The sequence below is a fragment of the Nomascus leucogenys genome, chromosome 18, assembly GCF_006542625.1.
Source record: "Nomascus leucogenys isolate Asia chromosome 18, Asia_NLE_v1, whole genome shotgun sequence".
Classification (NCBI taxonomy): Eukaryota; Metazoa; Chordata; class Mammalia; order Primates; family Hylobatidae; genus Nomascus; species Nomascus leucogenys.
The window spans coordinates 92,647,531-92,664,923 of record NC_044398.1 but is presented as its reverse complement, the minus strand read 5'-3'; the positions used below and the strand labels follow the sequence as shown (position 1 = coordinate 92,664,923).

Here is a 17,393-nt window from a genome sequence, read left to right as displayed (position 1 = left end):
CACCACACCTAGCTAATTTTTGTATTTTTGGTAGAGACGGGGTTTTGCCGTGTTGGCCAGGCCGGTCTCAAACTCCTGACCTCAAGTGATCCACCCGCCTTGGCCTCCCAAAGTGCTGGGATTACAGGAGTGAGCCACCGCGCCCGGCCTGTTATTATATTTTCAAGACACCTCTTAGGGCCACTGTGTTTATTGTGCTTAGAGGGGAAAAAAGAGAACTGACAGGGAAGAAGGAAGCTCTGATGCTCTGGGTCATAACCACCTCCTGAACTGAGCTAATTGGCCTAGTTTACGGAATCAAGCATCCCACAAGTATTCCCAATTGCAATCGCCAACGTCCCTCAATCCAAATCCCTGGAGAGCCTGTCAAAATGGCAGATCCCAGGGCCCCAGCCCTTGAGGTTCGGACTCAGCAAGTCTGGTGCGCAGCCCAGGAATCTGCAATCTCAAGATGTTCCCCATGGATTCTAAGGCAGAGCATCCATAAACCATTCTTTAAGCAACTATCTTCCCAGCCAGCAAATTATAAAGACTTTTTCAAGTACAACGAGACAGAAAGCCAAGTGAAGCTTAAAATTAGTTGACCTGCTGGCTAAATCTGCTAAGTGGGCACTTGCCCCATATCACCCTCTGGCTCTCTGCTTCCTCTGCCAGGAAAAGAGCTCAGCAGACCAGGCTGGAGCATAGAGGGCGGAGTCGCCTGTCCTTTAGCAGGTGCTCTGGTTACTGGGTCAACACACACATGAGGCAGGGAGGCGGAGCCTGCAGGCCACACCTTGCCATCAAGTGGAGGCAACTCTTTTGTGGGTGTGAATATTCTTTCTTTGTTTTGTTTTTTGTTTTTTTTTGAGACAGAATCACTATATCACCCAGGCTGGAGTGCAGTGGTGCAATCTTGGCTCACTGCAACCTCTGCCTCCTGGTGTCAAGGGATTCTCCTGCCTCAGCCTCCGAGTAGCTGGGATTACAGGCGCCTGCCACCATGTCTGGCTAATTTTTGTATTTTTAGTAGAGATGGGGTTTCACCATGTTGGCCAGGGTGGTCTTGAACTCCTGACCTCAGGTGATTCGCCCGCCTTAGCCTCCCAAAGTGCCGGGAGGCTAATTTTTAAAATTTTTTGTAGAGACAAGGTCATACTACATTGCCCAAGCTGGTCTTGAACTCCTGAGCTCAGGTAATCCTCCTGCCTCAGCCCCACAAAGTGCCAGGCTTACCAGCATGAGCCACCACATCTGGCCTGCCATCATTTCTTTCTGGACGGGGCAATGGCAGACCACAGCAATTGAACTTCCCTTCCTGGCCAAAAAAATAAAAAATAAACATAAAAAATCTGTGCTTTAAAGTAACCCTGTGCCAAGGTGAAGTAACACCTCTCTTCCCTCACATGTGTTCAAGACCCTGGTGAAATTACACTACTGTCCTTCTGCAAACACAGAGAAGCCGTTTCTTCCTGGTTCCTCTGGTCTGTTTGTTCTAGCTGATGACAAATATTGAGCAAATGTGCCGTTTCAGCTTTGGGCTGGGGAACATCCTGTGCTATTCTCCCGTGTGTTCAGAGAGACAACAAGGGCCCTGGTGGGGGAGACTGTCATTGGCTTTCCTTCCAAATGGGTGTGAGCTACTCTAGGCCAACCATCTTCGCTGGCAATTTCCAACAGCCCCCAAGCAGCCCCACCATCATGGTTGCCGATCACCGTATTTCCTGGTGTATACAGGACCCAACAGCAGTGGCTCTCCCTCGGAGGCAATTTTGTCCCCACCCCTTGTAGGGGGCATTTGGCAATGTCTGGAGATATCTTTGGTTGTCACGACAGTGGTGGGGGGTGGGGTGCACTATTGACATCTAGTGGGTAGAGGCCAGGGATGCTGCCAAACATCCCACAGTGTACGGGACAGTCCCCACCAATAATTCTGCAGACCAAATGTCAATTGTACCGATGCTGCAAAACTCTGCCCTACAGGTATACAATATGGAGTTCTTACAAGAAAAACTTTAGAAAGAAAGAAACTTTTGAAAGAAAACACTCACAAAGACTTTTCATAATACACCTATTTAAAATGAGTTCAAGGCCGGGTGAGGTAGCTCATGCCTGTAATCCCAGCACTTTGGGAGTCTGAGACAGGTGGATCACTTGAGCCCAGAAGTTCAAGACCAGCCTGGGCAACATGGCGAAATCCCATCTCTACAAAAAATACAAAAATTAGCTTGGCGTGGTGGCATGTGCCTGTGATCCTGCCCCCTACTCAGGAGCTGAGGTGGGAGGATCATTTGAGCCCGGGAGGCAAAGGTTGCAGCGAGCTGAGATCTGACTACTGCACTCCAGCTTGGGCAACAGAGCAAGACTCTGTCTCAAAAATAAATAAATAAATGAATGAATAAAGAGTTCATAATAGGTTTGTACTGAAAATATATTCTTTTTCTCATGCAAGTATAGTCAATTCTACACTGACATTCTGTTGCAAACTGTAAATCTGTGTCAATGTAGTAATATTCTACTAACCAAAAAAAGTACAAAAATCCCATGGCTGATCCCATGGCTATATATTAATAAACTGAGATAAATGAAAAGAGGTACATAGCCATGTTCTAGCAGTAACAGATTTAACTCTAAATTAATCAGGGTTTGTACACATTAGCTTTTATCAACTGCGTTGGGTTTGGCTAAGTTGGATGTGCAATTGGTATATTTGCTTCAATGTTTTATTGCTATACTGTGTTGTCACATGCCACCCCTAGGGGGTGGTAGTAGTACCCGCTCTTCCACTTTCTGGACGCTTGGCTTCCCCTGGCCATAAAGCAAATGCATTGGAAGCAGGAAAATTTTGAGATACATGTTTTGAGGGAGGAGTAGAGATTCATACTACATGTTGACATGTAAAACACTTTGGGTCTGGGTGTGGTGGCTCATGCCTGTAATCCCAACACTTTGGGAGGCTGAAATGGGCAGATCACTTGAGGTCAGGAGATTGAGTCCACCCTGGCCAGCACGGTGAAACCCTGTCTCTAGTAAAAATACAAAAATTAGTTGGCGGTGGGTTGGGCGTGGTGGCTTACACCTGTAATCCCAGCACTTTGGGAGCTCGAGGCAGCCAGATCACGAGGTCAGGAGTTCGAGACCAGCCTGACCAACATTGTGAAACCTGTCTCTACTAAAAATATGAAAATTAGCCATAAGTGGTGGCGGGTGCCTGTAATCTCAGCTACTCGGGAGGCTGAGGCAGGAGAATCGCTTGAACCTGGGAGGCGGAAGTTGCAGTGAGCCGAGACTGCGCCATTGCACTCCAGCCTGGACGACAGAGCAAGACTCTGTCTCAAAAAAAAAAAAAAAAACAAAAAATTAGCTGGAGGTGATGGCACATGCCTGTAAACCCAGCTACTCAGGAGACTCAGGCAAGAGAATTGCTTGAATCTGGGAGGTGAAGGTTGCAGTGAGCCAAGATCATGCCACTGCACTCCAGCCTGAGTGACCGAGTGAGACTCCGTCTCAAAAAAACAAACAAACAAACAGAAAACAAACTTTGGGAGGCCAAGGTGGAAGATCGCTTGAGCCCAGGAATTCCAGATTGCCTGGAAACATAGCAAGACCCTATCTCTACAAAAATAAAAATTAAAAATTAGCCTGGTGTGGTGGTACACGCCCATGGTCCCTGCTACTTGGGAGGCTTAGATGGGAAGATTGCTTGAGCCCAGGAGGTTGAAGCTGCAGTGAGCTATGATTTTGACACTGCACTCCAGCTTGGGTGACAGAGTGAGACCCTGTCTCAAAAAAAAAAAATAAAAGCTAAGTATGTAACAACAGTGCAGACTGTACATAATACAGCAAAGAATATGTAGGTGTGATATGGATGAATATAGTTTGGAATTAGCTGTGGGTAGACAGGGAACTGGGCTTCTGATAGGATTTAGTAGACATTTGATATTTTGTTTGCCCAACATCTGAACTTCCTTCCTACGTTGGGGAATTCCCTTTCTTCTGAGTCTTGGTGGGTTGCAAAACTAACTACCATGATGTAAACTGAAGATGGCTGCTCATCATTTCCCAGCCTTCCCTGCAGCCAGTACATGGTCATGTGATCCAGGCTTCACCAGTCAGAGGCACCATGCCAGGCTCCCAATCCACACAAGGAGGGATAGCACAGGTGCAAATATTGGCTGCAAACCGTACCATCTTGTGGTGACGGCAGTGGTTTTCTTGTTTTGTTTGTTTTTTGTTTTTTGAGACAGAGTCTCACTCTGCCACCAGTCTGGAGTGCAGTGGTGCAATCTCAGCTCACTGCAGCCTCTGCCTCCCGGGTTCAAGTGATTCTTTTGCCTCAGCTTCAAAAGTAGCTGGGAGTACAGGTGTGCACACCCATGTCCAGCTAATTTTTGTATTTTTAGTAGAGACAGGGTTTCACCATGTTGGCCAGGATGGTCTCGATCTCTTGACCTCGTGATCTGCCCGCCTCGGTCTCCCAAAGTGCTGGGATTACAGGCATGAGCAAATGTGCCCGGCCCTGACAGCAGCAGTTTTCTTACCAAATTGTTGTGTGGAATGATCTGAGGCAACTGGGGGGAATTTGGCACATGCTTTCAAGCCTGGGCACTACTAGCTTTCCCTTTAGTAAATTTCTTTTCTGTTTAAATCAGCCAGAGTCACTATTGCTTGCAACTAAGAACCTTGACTAATACTAAGTTTGGTAGCTTATGTTAGTGCTGCAAGCAACAGACACTCTCACGTGGAATTGGCTGAATGGCAGTGGCAGGTCAGAGGGCAGTGGAGATCCTGTTATTCAGGCTGGGAAGCTGTTACCCTTGTCACGCTATGTCAAAACATTTGGTTTGACAAACTTTTTCTGGAAAGAGCCAGATAGTAAATATTTCAGACTTTGTGGTCTATATGGTCTCTATTGGAACTGCCCAACTCTGCTTTGGAAAGCATCCATGAACACTATGTAAATGAGTGGGTGTGGCTTTGTCCCAATAAAATTTAATTTACAAAATCAGGTGGTGGGCTGGATGTGGCCCATGGGCCATAGTTGAAGCCTGGTTCAAACTGTCACCTGTTTTACACCAACCATGAACCTGTGGATGTTGTGGTATCAGGAGAAACTGTAGAAATATATCAGGATGTTGGCAAATTCGACTTCTTAGAGCCTTCAGTAAGATCTAACAAGAAAAAGTAAATCTTGGGTCAAACATGGTCCAATGGCAAAATGGAAGAAAACGCGGCTTCCCTAAGATTCCTTCTGCCTGAAGCCTGCAATCTACATTGATGGAGAATCCAAAGATTTAGAGAGTTATAGATATAGACAAGTCAAGTGCTAGACCAGGAGTTGATAAACTTTCTCTATGAAGTGCCGATAGTACATATTTCAGGCGTTGCAGGCCATGTGAGGTTTTTTTTTTTGTTGAGACAGAGTTTCGCTCTTGTCACCCAGGCTAGAGTGCAGTGGCGTGATCTCGGCTCACTGCAACCTCCGCCTCCCAGGTTCAAGCAATTCTCCTGCCTCAGCGTCCCTAGTAGCTGGGATTACAGGTGCCTGCCACCACACCTGGCTAGTTTTTTGTATTTTTAGTAGAGATGGGGTTTCATCATGTTGGCCAGGCTGGTCTCAAACTCCTGACCTCAGGTGATTCACCCGCCTGGGCCTCCCAGAGTGCAGAGATTACAGGCATGAGCCACCACGCCCAGCCCAAATAAAGTCTTTGTTGTATATTCTTCTTTGCATTATTTTACAATTTTTTTTTTTTAAAGGCAGAGTGTTGCTCTGTTGCCCAGGCTGGAGTGCAGTGGTGTGATCTCAACTCACTGCAACCTCCATCTCCCTGGTTCAAACGATTCTCCTGCCTCAGCCTCCCAAGTAGCTGGGATTACAGGCACCTGTCACCACACCTGGCTAATTTTTTAATTTTTAGTAGAGATGGGGTTTCACCACATTGGCCAGGCTGGTATCAAATTCCTGACCTCAAGTGATCCACTCGCCTCGGCCTCCCAAAATGCTGGGATTACAGGCGTGGGCCACTTGCCCCGGCCTAAAACATTTTTTTCCTTTTTGATGAAACAGTGTCTCACTCTGTTGCCCAGGCTAGAGTGCAGCGGCAAGATCACAGCTCACTGCAGCCTTCACCTCCCAAGCTCAAGCAATCTTCCTGCCTCAGCCTCTCAAGTAGCTGGGACCATAAGCCTGTGCCACTATTCACAGCTTTTTTTTTTTTTTTTTTTTTTTTTTGGTAGAAACAGCGTCTTGCTATATTGCCCAGGCTGGTCTCAAACTCCTGGGCTCAAGCGATCCTCCCGTCTCACTCTCCCAAAGTGCTGGGATTACTGGTGTGAGTCACTGTGCCCAACCATTTTCACAACATTTTAAGAACACAAAATAAATTCTCAGCTTATAAACCGTATAAAAGCAAGTAATCTGCTAAGCCCTGCTATAAACTAAGGATCATTAGAATGGCGGCACAAAGCTAAGCAGAAGAGAAGATGAATGGGATTCCAGCAAAAGATATGCTAGATCCTTTAGCAATTTTCACCAGACAGAGGGACAGGCATAGAGAGAGAGCTCAGATTAGAAGGGCTTTGCAGTTATTGCCTCAAGGCTGCAGTAAAGCTCAGAGGCATGGGCCAGGAATTCTGAGGCTCAAATTATTAGGCCCATCACATAAAAGCCATAGGCAGAACTACCTAGATAAGCCACTACTGGATTCCTGACTGTCAAAATCTCTGTGATAATAAATCTTCTGTGCTTCGAAAAAAAAAACTTAAAGAAATTGGGTCGAGACAAGATCTTGCATGGCCAAAGGAACCCCAGCTGTGACTGAGAAGAGCCTGTAACTATACAACCCTGAAAATTACCTCTCAGACACTAGGCCTCATACCCAGAGGAAGAAAGAAAATTCCCGGACAATGCACGCTTCGTTTGGCTGGGCGCGGTGGCTCAAACCTGTAATCCCAGCACTTTGGGAGGCAGAGGCGGGCGGATCACGAGGTCAGGAGATCGAGACCATCCTGGTGAACACGGTGAAACCCCATCTCTACTAAAAATACAAAAGAAAAAAAAAATTAGCCGGGCGTGGTGGCGGGCGCCTGTAGTCCCAGCTACTCGAGAGGCTGAGGCAGGAGAATGGCGTGAACCCGGGGGATGGAGCTTGCAGTGAGCCGAGATGGCGTCACTGCACTCCAGCCTGGGCGACAGCGAGACTCCGTCTGAAAAAAAGGAAAGAAACAGCCTGCTCCACTCTACCCATCTTAAATCTGACCACTGGGGACAGTGGATGAGGGAGATGGTTCCACTGAGCAGAACCAAGAGCAGCAGATTGAGCACCCACAAGTCTCCCTCCCCCCAGGGAAAGGGCTCCCTGGTATTTGTGATCAATAATGAACCTGTGGCCACTGCACATTGGTTCTCTGCCTGTCCCTTTTCCAAGGGGACAATTCATGGTGACATCCTGTGCCTTTGTCTCCATTACATACTAGGGGCTTTTGGGAGGACATGATTGAACCTTTAGCCACGCATTACCAGACATAAGGAGCCCCAACTGGACCCTACTGAGACATAGCACATCACCCATCGCCCTGGAGTAGGAGCTGGAAGTGGAAACTGGTTGAGACTTCAGGCTAGATCCCTCTTGGGAAGGGGTTAGTTCATTTCAGGAATGTGTAAGAATTTTTATTTTTTGAAACAGAGTTTCTGTTATCCAGGTTAGAGTGCAGGGGCGTGATCACAGCTCACTGCAGCCTGGACCTCCCAAGCTCAAGCGATTCTCCACCTCAGCCTCCTGAGAAGCTGGGACTACAGGAGCACACCACCAGGCCTAGCTAATTTTTAAATTTTTATTGGGATGGGGTCTCGCCGTGCTGCCCAGGCTGATCTCAAACTCCTGGCCTCAAGTGATCCTTCTGCCTTCACTTCCCAAAGTTCTGGGATTACAGGCGTGAGCCACTGCACCCAGACCCTCATGTTTACATAATTTGATCTCACTCCTGACTCCAGCCAAGCACTGGGGCAATGATGAGTGAGTGTGTTACCCAAGACAGACCCATCAGAATCTAGCCCTGGAAACTTGAAACTGAGACTAATATTATCTAGATCAAGGCAGGGACTAAGTTCATCAAGGCGGCTCCCACTCCAGGGCGATGGGTGATGTGTTGTGATCTCAGTCGTGTCCAGCTGGGGCTCCTTATGGCCTGGTAATGGGTGGTAAAGTTTCAATCACGTCCTTCCAAAAGTCCCTAGTATGTAATGGAGACAAAGGCACAGGATGTCACCATAACACCTAGCACAGTGCTGGTACCATTACAGCTATGCAAATATTTGGTGAATGAATGAATGAGAGGCTGATTTTCTGAATGGAAGAAATACAAAATTGAGTGTTGTGGGATGATCACCATCCTCCAGCCATATGGACAAGAAAAAAAAAAAAATCCAATCTAGAAACACAAAGAAGGCAGACAGTAGCCTTTGAAGATTTTAGTTTGCAAATCCTGTGTGACTGTAAGGAAATGAGTGTTCTCAAGATACAAAGATATCTTTTGCTACCTTTGGCATTCCTTAGATAGAAGCTAAAGGGATCTCTCTCTCTCTCTCTCTCTCCCTCCTTCTCTGTCTGAATTTTTCAGTTTTCAGCAGAGTATGTGGTAGAAAATAGTCGCATTCCATCCTGACCTCATCTTTTAAAGCAGAGGTCTTTATTAAATACAAATGAAATGAAAGAACACGATCTAGTAACAATGAACAGGAAGGTTGAAAAAACGAACAGGATCAGTCATTTGTGGGGATCCCTGAGAAGTGAAAATATGGGGCTGCTTGTTCAAATATGAAGAACTTTAAAGCCGGGCGCAGTGGCTCCCACCTGCAATCTCAGTGCTTTTGGGAGCCAAGGTGGGAGGATCACATGAGCCCAGGAGTTCAAAACCAGCATAGGCAACAGACCCCCCGCCCCATAAAAGAATGAATGAATGGATGGATGAATGAACGAATACGTACATTTTAGGAGCATTCTTCTCCATGATTACGAAATATTTATTTCTTGCAAGAATGTTCTACTTTATGCCGGACACAGTGAGTGGCTCACACCTGCAATCCCAGCACTTTGGGAGGCCGAGGCAGGAGGAACGCTTGAGGCCAGGAGTTCTAGACCAGCGTAGGCAACATAGCGAGACTCTGTCTCTACAAGAAATATATAAAATAATTTAAAATGGCACTAGCAGATCATTCTCCAAGCATGGGGGCCTTGGATGCATGGAATTGTGTGCGACTACCCAGGCTGCAGGGCTGCAAAGCTGGCCCCATTAAAGAAGCAGAGGGAGACTGTCCAGTGATAAATTGTCCATTTATCAATTGCTTACTGTAAAAACCATACATTATCTTGATGAGAAATCAGTTGACCCCCTGCCCCTCAAAATGGCAGCAGTCTGCCCTAGATGTCATCACCGTTGGGAACATTAGAGTCTGGCTCTGGGCAATCTGGTTTTAAACTTTATTTTCCATGTACAGTTTCAGATTATACAAAACATAGAAAATGGACTATTTGAAAGGTACATTAAGTAGAAAGTTTCTAACTACCCTAAAAGCACAAACCAAGATTCAAAATGAACTCTAGGCCTTGCCCTAACATTTCCCCAACACCACAAAATTGTCCAACTTGCTGTGTTGTAAGTAACTTTTAAACTATCAGTGAGTTTAGTAACATCCTGCAAGGCAGATTTTAAACTATGATACAGCTTCTATTTAGGCCACTGTGTTTAGTGTGTTTATTATCAGGCTTGGAGTTCTATGTTTCTTCATCATCAGTGAACACAGAGCGTCCTAGAGCGCCAGCCTGTTCATGAGGGGTGTGCACAAAAACACACAAACTATAGCAGAGTGTGTGGGAGTGAGGAGGTCTCCAGTGTTCCTGTATTCGGGTATATGTATACACATTCACACAGACCCACAAGTCAAGCATTCTCCAAACTCATTCGAACAGAGACCCAAAATAATTTTAATGCAAATAAAACAATGAGTTAGTCTGTCTCCATCACATAGCCCCTCAATGAAAGAATTACAGTACTTTATAAATATGTCATAAAATGCGCAAACTACAGTTCCTTCAAATACAGTTGATGCTATCTTTGGTCCTAATATTTGCTTCTTGGATGTCGACTAATTTTGTTGTTGTTATTGTTCTTGAATAACTGGTAATAAGCACCAAGTGAGGGCTGATTCTACCTACGGGTAAGAAGCTTGGATATTTTCTCCCTGATGTTGTCATTTCTTTCCAACTTCCCAAATGCATGTCATACATCAGGGAAGAGGCATCTCTCATGTCTCCAAAAAGCTTAATGGCACAGGTGGATGTGGGCACTGAATGTTGTACAGTAGTGGCAACCAGCCAGGAAAATCCACAGGATCATTTCAGACTGCATTCAACACAGATACTCACATAGCCCTGACGTTTCTTGGGAAGGGAATTGATGTATTGCTTGAGGGGGTCGATCTCTGGTTCTAAGCTGTTTTGTTTGTTTCCATTGTGACTACCAGAAAATTATAGAAGGCCGGGTGCAGTGGCTCATGCCCATAATCCCAGCACTTTGGAAGGCTGAGGTGGGCGGATCACCTGAGGTCGGGAGTTCGAGACCAGCCTGACCAACATGGAGAAACCCCAACTCTACTAAAAATACAAAAACTAGCTGGGCATGGTGGGACATGCCTGTAATCCCAGCTACTCGGGAGGCTGAGGCAGGAGAATCACTTGAACCCAGGAGGCAGAGGTTGCGGTGAGCCAAGATGGTGCCACTGCACTCTAGCCTGGGCAACCGTAGCGAAACTCAGTCTCAAAAAAAAAAAAAAAATTATAGAAAAGCCACCAAGCTAGAAAGTTTCAAGGGAACTTAAGATTCAACTTCCTCCATGACCTTGGGTGGCATCCTGTTAACCCTAGGGGTGTAAGCCACACTCTTGCCCACAATATGACTAGTGACAGTATCTCATGGACAGTATCTCCTGACAAATGTGAGGAGGTGACATCTGTCCTGTCTCTGGGCCCAGGTCACCCTGTACTGCATTTGGTGGCTTCTCCATAGGGAGGGGGTCCTATCTCATAGACTCCAAGCTTCATGAGGGCAGGGAGGATATCTGGATTTGCTCACCCCTGTATTTTCAGAGCCTCACAGTGCCTGGAACATGGTAAACATTTAATACTATCTGTCAAAAACAAATGAATGAAAGAGTAGACGGAAAGAGCCAATCTTGCACTGAAGAGATACCCATGGTGGCCCTAAAACTACTCAAACCAGATGTCTCTTCAGCTCCACTGGAACTGAGCTGATGGCAAACCATCACTCCACTCAGCAGAAGGTCAAGTGCAAAAGTATTTAACTAGCACAAGGTCCCACACCCCATCCCAGGACAGCCCCCAGCACCCTGCTCCGACATAAGCAGAAAAAGACAATGAGGTGCAAAGAGCTTGTCTCCTGGGATGGTTCCTGGGTGGCCTGCATTGCCACACAGCACATCATGCTTTGATCCTGAAGGACAAGGCCCCAAAAGCCCTTTTTCTCAGCACAGTCTTAAAATCACCTGGAAATCATTCACCCAGACCCGCTAAATCCGCCTGTCCCAGGCGGCACGGGAACCCCTAAAGCTTGAAAATTCCAGCTCTACAGGACCCTCTCACGCATTTACTGTCGGGACCATGGGCCCCTCCACAGATGTGTTTTCTGGGTGTTACACAGACAGGTATTGCCCAATAAATGTCATCTGCACGAACTGAATGGAGCTATATTTAGACTGATCTAAATGCCTAAATGCCTCCAGGAGCATTTAAAAATAGGCATGTGTAAAGCAGGCTCCCTCCCATGCCACAGGCCTCGATTTTGAATTATTTTATTTTATATGTATTTTTTGAGACGGAGTCTCAGACTGTTGCCTGGGCTGGAGTGCAGCGGTGCAATCTCGACTCACTGCAACCTCTGCCTCTCAGGTTCAAGCGATTCTCCTTGCCTCAGCCTCCCAAGTAGCTGGGATTACAGGCGCCTGCCACCACGCCTGGCTAATTTTGTTGTATTTTTAGTAGAGACGGGGTTTCACTATGTTGGCCAGGCTGTTCTTGAACTCCTGACCTTGTGATCCACCTGCCTCGGCCTCCCAAAGTGCTGGGATTACAGGCGTGAGCCACCGCACCCAGCTGGTTTTGAATTCTTAGTGGTGTTCTTTGCAGCCTCCATCACAGTAATTAGTTTCTTTTCTTTTTTTTTCTTTTTTTGAGATGGAGTCTTGCTGTGTCACCCAGGCTGGACTGCAGTGGCACGGTCTCAGCTCACTGCAACCTCTGCCTCCCGGTTCAAGTGATTCTCCTGCCTCGGCCACCTGATAGCTGGGATTACAGGCATGCACCACCATGCCCAGGTCATTTTTGTATTTTTAGTAGAGACGGCTTTCACCATTTTGGCCAGGCTGCTCTTGAACTCCTGACCTCAGGTGATCCAGCCACCTTGGCCTCCCAAAGTGCTGGGATTACAAGCATGAGCCACTGCACCCAGCTAGTTTTTCTAATTAAGTTTTAATCTGTCTCCTCCACTAGGCCATGAGCCCTAGGAGGAGACTGTCTCGAGAGGGTATCCCCTGTGCCTGGCACATGCATGCAAGTCATGATTTAGTCTGATGAATGAATAAATGAATGAATGGTGGATGGGTCCTCTGAGGCGCTAGAAATAGGGGTGAGAGGCCAGCCAGGTGTAGCATAAAGGGCTGGACAAGAAGGGAGAGGCCTTCTGGGATAAAATGGGAAGGAGGCTGTACCCCATTCCCTGAAGGTGTCTATGAGTTCACATGGCTCAGGAATGGAGTTTGGGGGCCCTAGATGTAGACAGCTGTGGCGATGCAGGCCAAGGTTTTGGACTGCTGTGGGGGTTACATTTACCTCTCCATCTCCACATGATGACATCCTAGCATTTATGAGGCAGCTCTGCCGATCTGGCCCAGGCACCATGGTCCCCAACTTCAACGCATCTGAAGCGTTGCCCAGGGAGCGTGTTAGAAATGCAGATTCCCTGGCCCCATCCCTTGAAGACTCTGATTCTGTAGGTCTGGGGCGAGGTGGGGGGGGCTGTAGGTTTTGCCTAAAGGTGAGCCTAAATCTGGCACGCAGGTAAAGGATCACCATTTCTAAGGCAAGCAGGTGACACTGTCGGCAAATTGAGGTGAGACTTTTTCTGACCCACCCCGATACCGGAGGGTTGGTTGGGCTCTGGTTTGGATACAGACAGAATGCCAGGGACTACACCTGCTTCTCACTTGGAACTTGGGCTAAACCTCTCAGGAAGCTGTCATTCTTCTCCTGTACCCCACCTCACCCTCTTCCACCTACCACTAGCAGAGAGATTCGGGAGGGGCTTGGGGCAGCTGAAACCCACAGGAAGCACAGCCCCAGAGACCTGGCTTTCCCAGCCTCTCGCCTCCTCTCATCACAGCCCCATGGTTAAGAAATGTCCTGCCGAGCGCTTTTGGATTTGAGCATTGCTGGATTTTTGCTTGTGTCTTGTTGAGACTTTTGAGTGGGCAGCAGTTCTGAATACCAGCCTTCATAGTCTATTCTCTGATCTCAAGAATGCAAAAACTCTTCTCTCTTTTGGATTTTTTTTTCTTTTTTCTTTTTTTTTCTTTTTTTTTTTTTTGGCTTTTAAAGGAAACAATACGTTTGCTAGAAAAACCTCAAAAAAATAATGATTATATACAAAATGGTTATCTGAATGTGGATTCTGTACTGCAGCAAAAGCAACCCAGCTCCGGAACTCTATTTGCGCTTCCTCAGTATCAGGTACATCATGCCGCTGACGAAGGTGCAGGCGAAGGCCACCCACGCCAGGATGTAGGAGTAGCCATAGCTGCCTTCTCTGGTCACAGAATAGAATTGCGTGTTTTTCTTGTGAATGTCTTCACGCCTGTCTGTATAAATGGAGGCCGCAATCATGACACACAGACCTGTCAGGAAGAAAGGTGAATTTTGAATAAATCACGGACCACAGTGCACCCTGGGTACCCCAGGGGCATACGGCCAGAGTTGAAGACAAACTTCAGCTTTTATTCTTTATTATTATTTTGTTGTAGAGACAGGATTTTGCCATGTCACCCAGGCTGGTCTTGAACTCCTGAGCTCAAGCAATCCTCCTGCCTTGGCCTCCCAAAGGGCGGGGATTACAGATGTGAGGCACCGCGTGCAGCCTGAAGCTCTTATTATTAATAGGTATTTATTTTAGCCTATTGGAAAAATTACAACTGATATTTTGTGGAAGGATATTGTCACCTACCCTGTAGCTATTTTGCTTCCCATTCTTGCTAACTAAACCCGGTTTTCTTTGGGCAGCCACATCACCAACCCAGAGGGTGAACATAATTGGTCTAAGCCAGAGGTCCCCAGACGTACCCTGTAAAGGGCCAGACAGTAAGCAGTTTAGGTTTTCTGTGGGCCATAGTCATACAAGTCTGCCACAGTAGCATGACAACATGCATAGACAATACAAAAATGAATGATAGTGGCAGTGTTACAATAAGATTTTATTTACAAAAACATGTGGCACGCCAGATTTGACCTACGGGCCATAGTTTGCCAACCTTCTTCTAGGCAATCTGGTTCCTATAGCTATGGGTTATAGCTTATGGGTCAGTATGTATCCCAGTTCTGACCACAGAAAACCTTCAGTGAAAAATACGACTCCCTGGGCCGGGCACGGTGACTCATGCCTGTAATCCCAGCACTTTGAGAGGCCAAGGCGGGTGGATCACCTGAGGTCAGTAGTTCGAGACCAGCCTGGCCAACATGGTGAAACCCCATCTCTACTAAAAATACAAAAAATTAGCCGGGCGTGGTGGTGGGTGCCTATAATCCCAGCTACTAGGGAGGCTGAGGCAGGAGAATCGCTTGAACTCAAGAGGCGGAGGTTGCAGTGAGCTGAGATCGCACCATTGCACTCCAGCCTGGATAACAACAGCGAAAACTTCCTCCCAAAAAAAAAGAAAAATATAACTGCCTGAAAAGAGAGAGAGAGGGAGGAGAAAGCTTTTTTAAATTGCTCTCCTTTCTCTTGCTGACTGCTTTAAATATTGTCAGGGCAGGATGAAATGTCTGGAGTTGCAGCAGACTTTTTGGAGCCACGAAGACGTCAACACCAACACTAAAGATGACAGAATCGAAGGATGGAATGAGTGGAAGTGCTTGACGCTGATGCTGCTACATCAGCTCTGGAATCTTTTCTACCTCCAGAGTACTTGTTATGTAAAAATAGTAACTATCTTTGTGGCTGAAGTCACAGTTAATTCAATTTTCTCTTACATAAGGCCAAAAGCACCCTAATTGTAATACTTGTGGTCCTCGGCTGGGTGCGGTGGATCATGCTTGTAATCCCACCACTTTGAGGTTGAAGCGGGCAGATCACTTGAGCCCAGGAGTTTGAGACCAGCCTGGCCAACGCAGCAAAACCTCATCTCTACTAAAAACACAAAAATTAGCTGGGTGTGATGGTGCACACCTGTAGTCCCAGCTACTTGGGAGGCTGAGGCACGAGAATTGCCTGAACCTGGAAGGCGGAGGTTGCAGCGAGCCAAGGTTGCACCACTGCACTCCAGCTTGGGCGACAGAGCGAAACCCTATCTCAAAAAATAAAAAAAGAAATACTTGCTGTCCCAATATTTACAGGCATTAGAGCTAAGATGAGGTTAGGTGCTGTGGTTTTCCTTGGGGAACCTATCCCTCTCCTGGCCAGGCAGTTTCGGTGGGACTATCCTTCAAGATGCTCACACATTCTCTGGCCAGGGGCCAAGCACATAGACAATCTCCGCCAATCAGACTCTCACTCCTGGAAACCTGAATCTAAACAGTGACCCTGTCAGGGTTCCTTGATTCCGACAGCTCCTCCCTGGAGCCACTGCCTGTCAGTTGCTGGTGCCTGGATCTTCTTCCCAAGACCTGGGTTTTCAGCTTTATGCTTTGATTCTTGCAAGCCACCCCAAGAATCCTATCTCTCACATGAGTTAGAGTATCTGCTGCTTGTGTCTAAAGATCCCTGCCTGGTACAGCATCTAAACACTCTGCAGTTTGAAGCAGAACATGGAGGGCCACGTCTTTGGACCAGAAAATGCCCAAACGAGTTGGGGATAACGGGATGCTATGGAAGGAAAATGGGAAGACGTGACTTTCATATTAAAATATGAGGGAATTTTCATATATACGAAAATTTATATATATATATAAAATTCCTAAATATATATATTAGGGTAATCAATTTTGACCAGGTGGCCTTACAGATCAACAGACAAACATAGACAAGAACAGAAAATAAATTTCAGAAGCTGGGTGCGGTGGCTCATGCTCGGAATCCCAACACTTTGAGAGGGTGATGCTGGCAGATTGTGAGACCAGCCTGCACAGCATGGTGAAATCCCATCTCTAGAAAAATTAGCCAGGCATAATGGCACATGTCTGTAGTCCCAGCTCCTTCGGAGGCTGAGGTGGGAGCATTGCTTGAGCCCTGGAGGCCGAGGCTGCAGTGAGCCATGATCACGCCACCGTACTTTCGCCCGGGCAAGAGTAACCACCCAAGTCCCGCCACCCCAAGTTAAATGACAGGATTCAATTGCCTTTAATGGGGTCGGTAAGGGTGGGGGTCCATGCCTCTAACTGGCAGATACAGAGACAGTAAAGGAGGGGGATCAGACACCTCGTGACTACCTCGCCCGGGGTCCTCGGGAGGGTCGCGTTCCCCCTTTAGGCCTCATTTGTTCTGGCTCATTGCTCTCCAACGCTTGGCTCGCGGACAGCAGTACAAATCCCCAGGCTTTAACCCAGAGATGCTGATTCAAGAGGGCAGGCTGGGGCCTTGGGAGTCTGCACTTTAGAAAGGTCCCCAGAAGGACTGTGGTGGACTTGGGGGGTTCTCCAGATCAAGTGACCCTCCGAGTCTTTTGCACTTGAAAACACTCTCATTCTCCGCCTGTACCTAGAAGGGGTGGTACCTGGCTGTCCAGTAAAAGTGCCCCAAGGGGAGGGGATGCTGAGTGTGACCAACCACCCCACTTTGCCCCGGACTGGGGTTTCCTAGGATGCGGGACTTTCAGTGTTTTTATTTTATATTGTATTCTATTGTATTTATTTTATTTTATTATTTTTCGAGACAGAGTCTCACTCTATCCCTCAGGCTGGAGTACAGTGGTGCTATGGTTTGGCTGTGTCCCCACTCCCCACCCAAATCTCATCTTGAATTGTAATAATCCCCACAGGTCAAGGAAGGGGACAGGTGGAGATCACTGACTCATGGGGGCAGTTTCCCCCATACTGTTCTCGTGGTAGTAAGTCTCATGAGATCTGATGGTTTTATAAATGGGAGTTCCCCTGCACAGGCTCTCTTTCCCGCTACCACGTAAGCCCTTTTGTTCT

At 47.1% G+C, this 17,393-nt stretch overlaps 1 protein-coding gene across 1 annotated transcript in view; it reads right to left on the bottom strand.

Annotated features, from left to right (window-relative positions):
• Positions 1 to 13,624: 13,624 nt before the first annotated feature.
• EMP2 (epithelial membrane protein 2) overlaps positions 13,625 to 17,393 on the bottom strand; it is a 48,690-nt gene continuing 44,921 nt past the window's right edge. Inside the window, exon 5 of the mRNA XM_030798379.1 lies at positions 13,625 to 13,945. Coding sequence (XP_030654239.1) covers positions 13,758 to 13,945 — 188 coding nt within the window. The 3' untranslated portion in view covers positions 13,625 to 13,757. The remainder of the gene's footprint in view (positions 13,946 to 17,393) is intronic.